This window comes from Amphiprion ocellaris, chromosome 7 (assembly GCF_022539595.1).
Source record: "Amphiprion ocellaris isolate individual 3 ecotype Okinawa chromosome 7, ASM2253959v1, whole genome shotgun sequence".
In the NCBI taxonomy this organism is placed as follows: Eukaryota; Metazoa; Chordata; class Actinopteri; family Pomacentridae; genus Amphiprion; species Amphiprion ocellaris.
In genome coordinates, this window is record NC_072772.1 from 7,023,596 (window position 1) to 7,038,490 (window position 14,895).

The 14,895-nt window shown below is 41.8% G+C and overlaps 1 protein-coding gene across 3 annotated transcripts in view; it reads left to right on the forward strand.

Moving 5' to 3' along the window:
* grik4 (glutamate receptor, ionotropic, kainate 4) overlaps window positions 1-13,697 on the forward strand; it is a 304,795-nt gene extending 291,098 nt beyond the window's left edge. For 2 of the 3 annotated variants that reach the window (XM_023281819.3, XM_055012535.1), the window contains exons 15-21: window positions 2,690-2,799; window positions 3,815-3,988; window positions 4,425-4,590; window positions 5,278-5,503; window positions 6,412-6,540; window positions 6,627-6,745; window positions 8,827-13,697. In XM_023281819.3, coding sequence (XP_023137587.2) covers window positions 2,690-2,799; window positions 3,815-3,988; window positions 4,425-4,590; window positions 5,278-5,503; window positions 6,412-6,540; window positions 6,627-6,745; window positions 8,827-9,216 — 1,314 coding nt within the window. In that variant the 3' untranslated portion in view covers window positions 9,217-13,697. The remainder of the gene's footprint in view (window positions 1-2,689; window positions 2,800-3,814; window positions 3,989-4,424; window positions 4,591-5,277; window positions 5,504-6,411; window positions 6,541-6,626; window positions 6,746-8,826) is intronic. The other variant, XM_035953556.2, reaches the window with a different exon arrangement.
* The last annotated feature ends 1,198 nt before the right edge of the window (window positions 13,698-14,895 follow it).

Sequence of the window (14,895 nt, forward strand, 5' to 3'; positions counted from 1 at the left end):
TTAAATCAACCGGCTGAAAGCATCAAGACTCACTCTAGAATAAGAGGTGGTACAGATTATCTATTGGTTTTTCAACATGAGCAGCTTTTCCATTGTTAGTGTAAAACACTTGTCAGAGCAGCTTTTGAAAACGTTACATTACATCAGACATCATAGACAACAATGATCCTGTTTTTTTTTGTCACAAGATGATCATTAAAGAGAGTTTCATTAGTCTGTTCTTTCTAATATTCAGTTTGTCCTACAAAAAGAAACTTTTCCAGAGAAAATATCCTGACATATTTGGGAAATCTGTGCACAGATATTGAACAAATTTTGTGCAGTTCCCATCTAGCTGGATCTCTCTGTGCTCATTAGTGTGTCTGCTGCAGCCTCACCATGGCTAATTTGCCCTTCGACTCATGCAAACTTTGTCTCTGAGTACGAAAGCAAATATATTACAGCTCCAAAGTCAAGATTTCTGAGCAGCACAACTCCCACTGTTTTCCTGTTGTCCTTGTACTCGTCTCTTCCTGCCTTCCTCTCTGTCTCTATTTCTGAATTGCTCTCCTGCACCTTCACTTCTTTCTCCACCATCTGTTGTTAGCATGGGAGTCCCGGGTGTCTGCAGCTCTCTTCATCTTAATAATAGCACCTTGGTGGAAACTTAAGATGTGGGCAACTGGGGCGAGCAGTTCACAAAGCGCTGGTTCAGCATGCGCCACACCGGACCAGCAAACAGGAGGATTCATGTCAGCACATAATGCTGTTACCCTAGTCATGCCAACTAGAAGCAGCTTGGCAGTGATACTCACTTTACATCGAGCGGTCTACCTCTGAGAGTGCCATTGTGTGTTTGAGCTCAGTGCTGTTCTATTTTCAGACAGCTATTATCATCATCATCATCATAAGCAATTACACGCTATAGATAGACTGACATATATTCTGACTGGCAGGCTGATGTGAATCTTGCTAAAAAAAAAAAAATCCACTGAATCTCACTTTCTTCTCCTGCTTTCTGCACCACTCCTATTTTACCCAGTCGAGCTAATATACAAGTGATTACAGACACATTAATGAATTCTCATCTCTGCACAAGTCTAAATGGGGATTCGTTTATCATAACAAATGCCCACCAAAATAATTTCACCCTCTTTGCCTCAAATTTAATTTTGCAGGGCCTCGGTAATGTATTACTGCGGTGTTTTGGCATGCGTGAGGTCTCCCAGGAGTACCTAATTGAGTATTTTTTTGCATAAAAGTGATTTGGGCTTGTTCAGGTGGGCTCCATGCTGCTGCCTGTTGACACAGAAATAGAAGATAAGGAATTCCTCTACGGCTGAGCGTGTTCTTCTCATAACAACACTTGGACAGTTGTTTGATCACCTCCGCTATCTAACTGTCCTGCTGGCCCCCGACAGCCACCTTCATTTCATCGTCATTAACAGACGGTGGGCGTGCATGTGTGTGTAAATGGCTAATATTCTCTTGCTGACGCTCAGTCAGATCGGCCATGAGCTGAACATGAACATAAGAAATATGAGCACACATAAACACACATATAAATAGGCACGCACAATCATTCTGACACTGGTTCACCAGTAATTGGCTTCATTTAGAGGACAATAGCTGTTGGTGCTCAGTAATGAAACCTTAGAAATTAGGCCCTATATTCCCATTGGTCCACTGGCTGCCAACCTTATTTTAGCCACGTTATCTCCCACTTGCCAATCCAAAATGATACATAACAGCTCATAGCTGTTTCGACTCTGCTAGCCTTTTTGTCCAAGCCAAAGCTATTAATCTTTTTTTTTTCTTTTTCTCCGAGCTGGGACATTACACTCCCAGTCATACTGCAAGTCAACAATAGGTCACAAAAATGAATTTCTATTTAATGTAGCTGTAATGGTTTAGTTCATTACTTGACCTTTCTCTACGGCATGCAGCTGTGCAGAGAATGCTAACAGTGACTGTTGTTTTTTTTCTATTTTAATCATTTTGACCTCTAATTATTTTGTGTTATTGGACATAATGCCATATTTAATGCAGAGTTATGTAAAAGTGTCATAAATACCAATTAACGGGAAACAGTCGTCAGTTGTTATCAGTATTTTTTGGTTTGTTTTTATTTAGTTGTTTTTTTTAGCGCCCAAATCTGGGAAATAAAACCCCTTATCTGTGATGCGGTATCAGTATACAGCCCTGTGCCACTCTGTTGACAGTTCATGGGAGATTGAGTTTGTGCTTTCATACAGTGTTGATCTGAATGTTTACATGCAAATGAGATTCATATAATTACAGTGCTATCAGTTTAGGACAGGGAAATCTATGCATATCACATTAAAATCCCTTTATTTACAGTCACAGTCACCTTTTTCATCATCTCCAAATTACACAGGCAGCAGTAAATGTTGGTTAACACAGACCAAATTGGACTGGGGCAAAGGAATCAACACGAAATTCAGCAACATTTTGTGTTTTAATTAATCTTGGCGCAGACTATATGGAGCTGATGTTAGGAACCTGTTTTCTCGCATGCTAATTAGTTCAGTATCACCTTTACAAGCAAGAATTTAACCTCTTAACTCGTCCTTTAACAAACGCCCATGTTGGACTGGCTTGTGTGATTTGAACATGGTATCAAATGGTTGCTTGGTCTGAGGAGGCTTTAATGGTTTCAACTCTGCGCTGTGTGCGTGTTGTGTTTCAGGGACGGAGGCCAGGCTACTTCTCCTTCCTGGATCCATTCTCCCCTGGTGTCTGGCTCTTCATGCTTCTGGCCTACTTGGCTGTCAGCTGCGTCCTCTTTCTGGTAGCCAGGTAAAAGAGAATCTGAAAAACACAGCCTGCACAGATCTGAGAGGGAGAGAAAAGAGTGAGAGACAAACAAAGGGGTTGGGTACAGAGAGTGAGAACACAAAAATGTTTGTCTGTGGGGGTATACAGAGGAGGAAACAGGTGTCTGCGCTCTCGCTTTTCTTCGGTCTCTGCAGTTGATCTTCCACATCACAGTGAAAGAGACGTTCTCCTCCCACTGATGGGTCTCCAGCATCACAGTGCCACCTGCTGCTCAGCGAGGGAATGAATAAAACTTCTGCTGCACATCAGTATAGAAATATTACTAAGTTAGACTTCAATGCAAAAATGCAAATTGTCATATGCAGCACAATTTGGAATCAAATTTTAAGTCCACTGACCAGGAAGTGCATTTTGTCTCCCAAGGATTTTGTACAGGTGGTATACAGTGCACAGTATATATCTGAACAACATCTGTAGAAGAGTCAGTAGAAGAGTTCCTGTGGTCTGATCATAGCAGTTAAGTGAATAATAATATATGCACTCTTAGTTTTGCTAGTGCTTCTTTAGAAGAAGATTCCTTTGTGGAAAATATGTTCAATTTCCATGTTCTTTAAAGTCTTGCTTTGTGTTTTGCAACTTTTTTCTGTTCATTTTTAAGACAGAGACAAATGAATTGTTGCCTCAGTCCAGCACGTAAAAGAGTTGTTGCACGACTTTAGCTTCATGCAGCCACACTAGAACACACCAATTACACCAACTATACCCCCACTGTTTAAGTAGGCAGCACTTGGGGAGTGAAAAGCAGGTTGGTTCTCTCTCTAGAGAGCCAAGGTGACTTTGCGCTCAGTTGAGTGTTAGAGTTTGTTTTGCTCCTTGTCCTCACTCCACTCTCTGTCTCCAATTCTCTCGCTTCCTGGTGTCTCTTGAGTTTTGCTCTTGTTTGAATACTAAATCCCACTTTTATTCCTGCTCTTTTTGGCCAAATATCCCTCTTGACTCCCTCTGTTGTCTCACCCTGTTGTCTCATTCTCCCCAGATTGACACCTTACGAGTGGTACAACCCCCACCCTTGTCTAAAGGGCCGTTGTAACCTGCTGATCAACCAGTACTCACTGGGCAACAGTTTCTGGTTCCCTGTTGGAGGCTTCATGCAGCAAGGATCCACCATTGCTCCTAGAGCTCTGTCCACACGTTGTGTCAGTGGAGTGTGGTTAGTATTTGCACACAGACAAATGCATTTGCATGTTTTCAGCTTTCACATCCACAATCAGTTCTGTCATGTCATGGAATGCACTTCACCTTTTATGTGATCTTGAAGCTTCATTCCAGATTTGCAGATCATCAGCATTCAAGACAAGTGGCTAGTGATGATTTTTGTGCATACATTCATCTGTGTATGTCTGCCTTTACAGTATGAACTTCATCCAAACCCACCATTGTCACCTTTTTCCATACACACCCACTTATTCATCCATCCACCACAGTATCCACTGAAAACCTTGTCGTGTCTCCTCCACTCAGGTGCGCAGTTATTTTAATCCTCCCACACTTTCACCCAGATAATCTATCTTCATACATCCCCTTGCTCATTTACATACATTTATAGGTGAACACATATGTTCCCGTCCTCTGCCTCTCCTGCACAGGTGGGCCTTCACATTAATCATCATCTCATCCTACACCGCCAACCTGGCTGCCTTCCTAACAGTCCAGAGGATGGAGGTGCCGATAGAGTCAGTGGACGACCTGGCGGATCAGACGGCGATAGAGTACGGCACCATGCACGGAGGATCCACAATGACCTTCTTCCAGGTCAGCGGGTGCACACATCACTATTTATGATCCAATGTTTTTTCTCTTAAATCTTAGGTCACACATACACATAAACTCATGTCAGAGCTTGTTGCAATCAATGGGCCGTCAGTGATGTTATCCTTTTCATCACCTCGCTGTCCTTCCTGTCTTCCACCTCTAACTACGAGTTTTATCTGCTTCCTGTCTGTTCTTTGCCACAACCATTCAATATCCTTCTCCTCAGGGAGATGGGACGCTGTCCAGGTCCCACGCTATCCTCTTTCATCTTCTCAAGATTTGACCTCAGAGAGAGCGAAACAGACAGTGAGAAACAGAGAAAGAGGGTGTTACAGGGGGAGAGAGACAGTGAAGGATGATATTGGGGAAAGGGAAGAGAGACATTGGCCTTGTATTCCTTGGCGCTTTTACATCCACTGGACCTTGAATAACTCAAAGAAGACAGGCCAAGAGAAAGTAGAAGACAGTTTGGGGTGTTAAGTGAAGTGTCTGTTCTGATCTGCAGCTATTCTACTTGGAAAATGTCTTCTAAAGAAACAGCATTCCTTTAATTTGAATAATCAGTCCAAAGTATGAAAAACAAATGAACACTAGTGCGAACCTCAAAAGTGGGGAGTATGTATTTGTAACTTTTATCGACGATCTGCCACAGTTATCTGTCTAATCTGTTTCTTGATGGACGTGCAGAACTCTCGCTATCAGACCTACCAGCGTATGTGGAACTTCATGCACTCCAAGCAGCCCAGCGTGTTTGTGAAGAGCACAGAGGAAGGAATTGCTCGTGTCCTCAACTCTAACTACGCCTACTTGCTGGAGAGCACCATGAACGAGTACTACCGTCAGAGGAACTGCAACCTGACGCAGATCGGAGGACTGCTGGACACTAAGGGCTACGGCATCGGCATGCCACTGGGTGAGTGAAGAACAATGGGTGGAGAGCCAGAGGGAGGAAAGGAGAATTTATGGGAGAATTTAACTCAGGCACTTTGGAGAGCCGATGGGTGTAACTTCCTAAGACAGAAGATGGGTTTATTAGAGAAGTAGAAGGGAGGAAAAGTTTGCTGTAAAATGGAGCTCGTGGTTTCACTTAAGTGCACTGTATAATTCATAGTGAAGCGAGGAAAGAGGAATGAAGAGCAGCGGCATTAGTCGGAGGATACACCATAAACGTCACATTGGAGAGTTAAATTGAAAAGCAAAGCCCCAGCAAAGCCAAACTATTAGCTGCTATCATGGGGCAAAATGATGCAAAAAGGGAGAAACTAAAAGAGACTTACTGCAAGACTTTAATAGAGCAGCAGTCTCCATGCTGTGATGGGGGAAGTTAGGACAAGAGAAAAGGAATCTGAAATATTGTTCCACTTGAATGTGAAAGTGTTTCTGTACGACTGGCTTGCTGCTCTGAGAGTAGAAACACAGGGTTTACTTACACTTTGATCTGAGGTTGAGTCAAACTGCAGACGGGGGAAAAAAACACACCTTAGAAGTAAACAAGATTAATTTGAATGCCTTTGATGTTTGAAGGATATAAACCAATTCTTTAGTGGATGATATTTCATACTCCATACTGTGATGTGGCCGTACGACACTGCAAAATTGTAGTAAACCCTTTAATCTTATCTTTGAAGACTTCTTTTTGTTGAAAAAATGTGATGCAGTGACATAAATCCACATTTACCAAACTAAATCATAGGGAAAAGTTGTGAAAATGTGACTTGATGTGACAAATAAGCATGCTGGCACTGGGAGCATGTGGGTCTTTTGCTGTGACTGTACAATTAGAAAAATTTTTGTCAGCTTTTCCCTCTCCTTTCCCTCCAGGGTCAGTGTACCGGGATGAGTTTGACCTCGCCATCCTGAAACTGCAGGAGGACAATCGTTTGGAGATCCTCAAGAGGAAGTGGTGGGATGGTGGCAAATGTCCAAAAGAAGAGGACCACCGCGCCAAAGGTTTGTCTCTACTTAATCCATATCTTGTTTGATCATCAGCCGCACATTTTGTCCATTTTCCCTCATGTCTCCTGGCGTCTTTCCAGGTCTGGGCATGGAGAACATCGGCGGTATCTTCGTGGTGCTGGTGTGTGGCCTGCTGGTGGCTATCTTCATGGCAGTGCTGGAGTTTGTCTGGATGTTAAGGCAGGCGCCAGGAAATGAGGTGAGAGAGGGCTATCTAACCTGCATCTGCTTTGTCTCCCTCTCCCCTCCCTGGCACCTCCCCCCCCCACGGAGCAGCTAGGTTTTCCTACAGTGCTCAGCTTTGATAGGAATGTAGTAGAGGTCTTCTTCTTCTTCCTTCTCTGGGTTCCACTTGCCTTCCTCCATACAGCCTTTAAGACATAATCAGCACAAAGCAAAGATATACCTCACTTTTATCTCTCAGAGTACATAAGTATATGATCTATGTTTTATTTATAGCAGTGAAAAATTCAAACATACTGGGGTACTTTATGATGTTCTCAGCCTCACCACAAAATGTCACAAGAGAAAGATCGGTCTCATAGTTGCCTTATTTTTGAACATAGTCTCCTATACCTTAAATGCTCTGATGCTCAAGCTTCACTGTACCTTTGTGGATGAAGTAAGATCTTGAGCCCCCTGATACTCCTCAGCAGCGTGGATGGCTTCATCATCAGTCTGAAAGTGGCGACTACACAAGTACCATTTCAATTTGAGAAACAAAAGTTTTCTCACCCCAGGTTGGGCGAGCGAGATTCACAGAGCAACAATTTAAGGCCGCATTTCACTGCTTCTGCCACCTGTGCTGTAAGAACAAACACATTGTCCTGGAGTAACAGCACGTCTGCTCAAAGCTTTTCTTTTTTCTTTAATTGCTTCAAACATTTGATTTTCTGTGGACAGTGATCTACGGCTTTATAGAATACAGTTATGCCCCAAAATGGGAGTTATACCCCTTGTTTTCAGGTGAGGCTGAGAACTTTATAAAGTACCTTTGGGTACTGTATAGTGAACAGAACAGACTTAATGTACTGAAAATAAAATATTGAATGTAGCTATATCTGACTGGTTGTGGGTGCTGCCAGTAATCATTTGCTCATAACTGCAGTTTATTCTTTGCCGTAATCCAGTCGCCTGTCTATTTACAAGATGCCTGACATATTCACACATGTCTGCACTCCAAATCCAATTGTCAGAGACCAGAATTCATTCACTCCGTCAGAGGGTGAATGATGGACAGTAATGGACTAGTTGCGGCAGACAACCATAGTATTGGACTACAACCAGATGTGGGAAGCAGAAGGAAAGATTTACTTAGTTTAGAGCAAAAAGCAGTTACAAGTCTTTTTCACAGTGAAAAATTTAATGTAGTTTACAGTGACAGTGTGTGATTATTATAATCCTAAAAAAAACTGTATGAATGATAAATCAAAGTTATATATATATGTATTCATATAAATTTCAGTTTAGCTGCATCTGGAGTGAGAACAAGAAAGCAAGATGAGGAGTGTGTTAAGTGTCCAGATATGCTGCTCTCTGGAGCATTTTTATCAGGATAAAGGCCAGTTTAGTGTCAGTGAGCGCCATTATTTCCACAAAAAAGGTTGAGTAATCAGAGAAAGATGTGCATGTAGTGATATAATTACTGTTCGTGTGATTCTTCTCAAAGATACAGAACTGTCTGGCCTCCACACTGTGATTTTAATTCAATAAACATTCAGAATGTGAAAGTCAAAGCCAACTCATGTGATTTCTTCTTTTTGAGCAGCACAGACTGATGTTTCATTCTAACTTGTGCACCCTGTGCATGTTTTGTGTGCATATATGTGTGTGTGTAGATTTATACCTGTGCGCATCTGTATAGTCACCGTGCTTATGTGCAGCATGCGTTGATTGATAATTAGCTTCTCCTGTCTTGCATTTGAGCTGCAGTATCATGTCTGAGACTGCAATTATTTGAGTTTATGTTCTGTATATATACCCAGTGGAGCGCTTGATCATCAGTCCAGGAGATAAAATGTGTGTGTATGTGAGAAATATGTTTAATGTCCCATATATCCTTTATGTGTTGTTTTTCTTACTGCTGGTTTATTCACTCTGCATCAGCCATTTCTCTGCTGTCCCCACTATTCACTGATTATATAACCATGACACGTGTCTGCGATGTCCATCAGTCTGTCCTGATCAAGTCAGTCAGTGAGTTGTCTGGCCTCTCTCCCTCTCTCTCCCTCTCTTATCCCCCTCTGCCCTATCTTTTTCTTCCTGTGTGTGTGCTTGCAGCAGTCAGTTTGTGAGGAGATGCTGCGGGAGTTCCAGGGGATCGTTCTGTGTCGCGACAGCCTGCAGGTGAGGCGTCGGCGGTCTGCGTCGATGCTGCGGCCGCGGCCCTTACCCTTGGAGGAGCGTCGGGCGCGAGCTGCCGCCGTCAGCCTCAGCAATGGCAAACTGTGCGGGGGCACCGGACTGCCTGAACCCCTCTCCCACAGACTGGCGCAGGAGGCTGCCCTGGTCGCCAGGGGGTGCAGCCACATCCGCATTTGCCCCGAATGCCGACGTTTCCAGGGACTGAGGATGCGTCCTGCAGGGGCCACCGGGGCCCTGCCGTCTCCCACACACAGTGAGGAGAGCATAGAGTGGGACAAGACCACAAATAGCAGTGAACCTGAATAACGCCCAGCAATCCCAGAAGAACTGACTTTCCCAGCAGCCGCCTCCCTTCTTCCCAGGGATCAAAGATCGTGTGGTATTTTGAACCAGGCCATTCAGAGGTTGTTCTTAAAGGGCAGGACAATGCTGTGGACTTACCCCAGAGGCAACAGCCAGCAGTCAATTTTTGGAATATCCTTGGGTGAAATTTTTCCTTGGTCATAGGAAAAACTGATGAGTCTGTCTCGTTGTGGTCTGCCCCTGTTGGCCCTCTGTACCGTGTAAAACAGGACGGACAAAAACAGCTATGGGGCATTTGTACTATGCAGTATTTTCAGTCATTTATCATTGTGCTGTTTCTTTTTTTCCTTTTTAAATTATTTCTGTCCTCTGTTGGATTATCAGTACTGAATATTGTTATTCTATTGTTGGGAAGGAAAAAAACTTTGAACAAGTTCCTTTTTTATCTGACAATTTACTGTATGAACGTATATTGCCTCTGAAGAGCTGCAAAGATGAACAGACTAATGCAAGGTCATCCTTCAAATCCTTTTATTTTGAAAGTGCCAAAAACCATAAGTATTATCTTGTGGCTGAAGAAAGCACCACGGCCTTGAGAAGACAACAAATTCAACTGAACCAAGAAAACAAACATACAGACTTCTTTTGTAGTAGTGATATTCTATTAAAAAAAATGTTTTAACTGTTGGTATCTCTGAAAGACAGCGATGCATGTCCAGAGGTGTTGGCAGGTGCTCATTGCTGAGGTGGCAGCTGAACTGAAGGAATGATTTTCTGTTTTGAATACCTGCTTAAACACATGATGACTACACACACAAACACAGTTCCATTTGATTCCCTTTTCTTTTGTGTCTTGGCGTTACTTTCTTCTCCATCCATCCTACATATTTAGTACATTTATTTCCCCATCATTTTTATAATCTCTCACTTAAAATATATGCACAGTCTTGTGCAGAGAATACACTGTAAAAGTCTTTTTCTCCAGATCACATAGTCAGGACCGATTCCGATTTCATAATTACAAGCCTGCGTATGAATAAAACCTAGCATATATTAGAACAAACTAAAAACATATAGTCTCTGGTAAAGTAAAGGGATTTTTCTATCAGCAGTTGACTTGGGTTCTTTTAAATGTCAGAGCAGTTAAACTTTTATTGAATGTGATGTTTTACGCACTGCTTTGAGGAGTATTTCAGTTCAGATCAGCCTAGCTATGCTCTGACATTTTCATACTTCTATTTTTACAAAACCTCAAACCAAATTTGGAATATATTAATTCTATATTCATAAGAAATGGAATTGTAATGCAAACTGACACAGAAAAAGGCTCAACAATGGTTCAGTCAGTCCCGTTTCCGTTCCATTTCACTGCAGCATTTGAAATTAGTATAATCTAATTATTTAAAGTTAAGATGAAGCTTTACTTTTCAATGACTGCTTGAAATAATTCAGTTTGGTTGTATTTATTGAAAAAGCAGCTGTTTTTATTTGCATATAAGCTATACCTCCAGGAGTGAAAGAGTGACAACAAACCACCAGCAGCAGGATTCTCAAAATCCAGTTGCTGTGTGTGTTGACTGCATAGACACGTGACTATCTGTTTTCCTGCTGGTGTTACTGTATGATAGCCTGACTGTTGCACAGTGAGAATCAATGGTCACCCACTTCTCTACACTGCTTCTCGCTTATCTCTGATGTGTCCGTCATTTTAAATCTGCCCATCAGGTTCTGTCAATCACCATCTCTCAGAACTAGGCCACCATCTCAGTGAAGCTCCAAGGTCTCGCTGCAGTCTCTCTCGTACTTTTATTAGCCAACTTCACTTTCTGTCTCCGTCATTTTTCACCCCACAGGTTGTCATAGTTAGAAATTCCCAGCATTTGCCCTTTTCACTACGGGTGATTGTTTCGAGGAGACGTCCATCATGTTTGTCGATGCTTAAATGTGTTTACATAAAATCAAGAAGAAATAACACATAATTGTTTGTTTAGACACGCTTGTGTGTGTGTGGTCACACTGTCAGTTGTGGTTAAATCATTCTATTGTTTATTTTACCATTTCATATGCACAGTATCATTTTCCCCAACTGACTGTGTTTTTCAGTCATGCCAGTGCATCTAATCCTTCAGTACTGTTGATCCATGGAAAGTGTGTAAATACAGTATAATCGACAGGGTTCCTAGCAATGGTCTAAAAGTGTCGTTTTTGCAAAAGTAGCAATCATTTGATGTTGATTGTGTTAATAGAACAGAGAGGTGCACACTTACATGTGTTCATATGGGAACATTTATCACGCATACAGCACGAACACATTCACAGATAGTGAGCATGAAAACAGTCTTCACAGGCCATTAATGTAAACTATCTACATTTCTTTATAGAAGAACTTGTTAAAGTCAAATTGCCTAGCAAATAACAAATGAAAAAAAAGGCCCACATTTCATTACTGTTTTATAAAAGAAGTTTCTATCCATTTGCCAAATGTCACTAAGAAACTCATGAGAGTTTGAAGGCGCTCGCTGCTCTCAATGCTAACCTATTAAACACTGAAAACATTTACAGGGGTGCTAAATCAAGCGTAGTTGGAATGAGATTGCCAATTACCTTGAAGGCATGAAGAGCAGTAGAGTAAGAATTAAAACAAATCCCTCAGAAACACTGGGCGACCTTCTCTGGGAGACCACTGAGGGAGATGGCAGGGTTTGGCTGCTATATTTTATATGCTTTATTTTCTTATGTTGACATTTTTATTCCATTATAAATACATTTCTTACTACAACCTCCGTTCTGTGGGCTTTTCTGGTTTTGTCCTCTCTTTACTCAGATGTATTTGACCTTCTCAGCTGTTTAGATCTGTCATGTTAAATAGCTTCTGAGTGCACTTTGTTATTTCAAGTTTTTTATTATTCAACTGGGAGAGATATTCAGACGGTGCACCTGTTTTGTTGTGACATGTACGCATTCGGGGAAGTTGTATGAGGATGTATGGTTTTCTGGCTGAGGAAACATTACTGTTGAGTGAACCAGAAGGATCCGATGCATCTACCTCTTGTTTTCTCTCCCATAAACTGAATTAGCGTCTGCACACTTGCGAATCCTTTGAACAGCTGAGAATTTGTGTGGGCAGGAAGTCTACGGGAGGCTAATGAGTTTAACAACTCACTCATGTGCTATATAAGCATCCACTCACCCGTAGTCCATCTATCACTGTGATTTTCTGTGGATATTTCTGTCTCAGGATAGTGAGTGAACACCACACAACACCCGGCGTCTGATTTACAGTTTAATTCACACTTCATCTCTCTCTCTCCTCTCTGAGTGCCTGTCTCACAATTGTACCACTGCAGCATTACAGATGACAAGGTTTTTTTTCCTCAGTGTGTCACTGAACTTCATGTCACCGTGCATATCCCCAGCAAACACACACACACACACACATACACACACACACACTTGCCTGCCTAAGTCTTAAAGCGCAACCCACAAACACTCACCCCCCACCTGTAAGTCACTCCCGTGTCAAGTTTATTTCATCGTGCTCATGCTTCTCCTTCTGCCTCTGGTGCTCCAGGTCCATAAATTAAGTGCATCTCTACCCACCACTGCCTAGCTGCTGTTGGATTTATGGAGCCCATGATGAGCAATGAGTGCCTGCAGAGGTGTGTGAAAATCTACTTCACTCCTCGAGCTTAACCAGTTGTAGCACATAGCAATACCAATTTACTTGTGGTTCATTATTATTTTTTGATTTAAGAATTATAGTGTACTGAGTTTGATGCATTTCGCTTCAACAGCAGCTCACATCCCGTGTACTTGAGGAGTGAGGGTGTTTTTGTTTTGCAAATCTGCCCATTCCATGTGTTTTTTTCTTTTCTTTTTTTGTTGCTGGCATAAAATGTATGACTTCACAAGCTCCGAGTCTCGTTCTGGAAAACCAAAACATGAAACCTGAGATATTTAGAAATCTTTCAAACACTGTGGATTCATAACTCACCCTGCAGTCAGTGTGATTTTATTTTTTTTTCTAACAGCAATTGTTGAATCTGTTCATTGCATTTGCCACAAGATTGCATCCATTTGTGAAACACTTCCTTTGTCTTCTCTGGCAGAACATTTTTCAAGGTTAACATCATGCAGTGTATACATCCACCTCATAGTAGCTACTAACGAGCTCCGGATCTGAGGACGCCAAAAGTAACACATGACCAACTAGCAGTGGAAACTACCGAATTCACAGCAAGACTGGTGCACATTTTAAGTGAGAGCTTTCCTATTGATTTACTGGCAATTAATTGCCAAAAAGCTTCTTCTTGTTGTTGTTGTGTGCTCAAAGAAAAGGTATTCAGAGTGCAAGAATTCTCTACAAGGTGAGACGCTGTCGAGGCTGTTATACAGCCTTTTGTTCACTGATGGTTGTTGAACATATTGACCAAAACATCTTGACATTGTTTGTCTTTCAGAGAAATAAAATGGAGCTTCATTTATGTTGCCTCACTTTTCATTCCTGCCTTGATCGATGGCTTACAGATGAGGAAGCATTGATTACCTGGTTGTGCATGTGTGTGTTTGTGTGTGTGTGTGTGCGTTTGTGTGTGTGTGTGGGCAGGTGATTTAGAATAAGTGCTTCCATGTATATGTGCCTCTATGAACAATGGCAGTGTTGGCATCTTGATTCATCCGCTGGAGGCCGTTTTGTTGCATCATTACCCAAAAGCTAGACAGACGGCCAAGTAGATTTCCACTGGAAATGTTGCAGCCAGCACTCTTTGTCAATTATTCACCAAGAAAACGAAAGCAGCCAGCTTTTATCGTAGAAATCGGTAGACTGCATGCCTCATAAGAAAACCATATCAGATATTTTTTCACAGATAGAAAAGTCACAAAAGTCAGTGTTGTTGAATGTTGGCTGCATTGTTGCAGTTTGTTGACCTTGGATTAAAGTTCCAAAGACTGAAGCAAACATCAGTCACTTTGCATAATGACTGCACCTTTTACAGAGCTTCATCTGTCTCTGAGCTTCGATGACAGAGTTCAAATTAGAATTTGTTCATTAATCATGTCCATCTTAAGGATATGCTTAGCTAGTATTGTGCTTATATTCCATTTCATGTACTGTTTCGTGACATTTTATGCTTCTACTTCACTATGTTTCATAGGGAGATGTCATACAAATACTTTTGCTTTTGATACCTAAAGTACATTTAACTCTTAGTACCTTTTTACTTTTTCTGGAGTAGTACTTTTACTTGAAATGGTCAGATTGCAGATATGTGTCAACCCCTCCCTTCACCCTCACACTTCAAGTATGAAGGAGAAGCTATTGTTGTGGCAAAAATGTTAAAAACGCAAAAGGTCCTCTCCATAGTCAGTGTTTGGTTTGTCCAATCTGGGCTACATGGTGTTGCAACACGAGCTGTGAGACTGAGGAGCCACTCCTGCTGTAGAAAGTCCTCAAAGGGCTCATTCGAATGTAATAAAAACACAACAATTCTTATTTTCAGGTGATTATACACTAATGAAAACATAATTATGAAAACTAGATTTCATTTCTACCAATACATCTCCCCAAAATTCCTACCCTCTGGACCTTTGGGTTCTTGGTTTTTCCATCACTGACTACCATGTGGTGTTTTTATAGTAGTGTTTCCAGAATTTTACTTTAAGGCACACTGCTAGTGAATC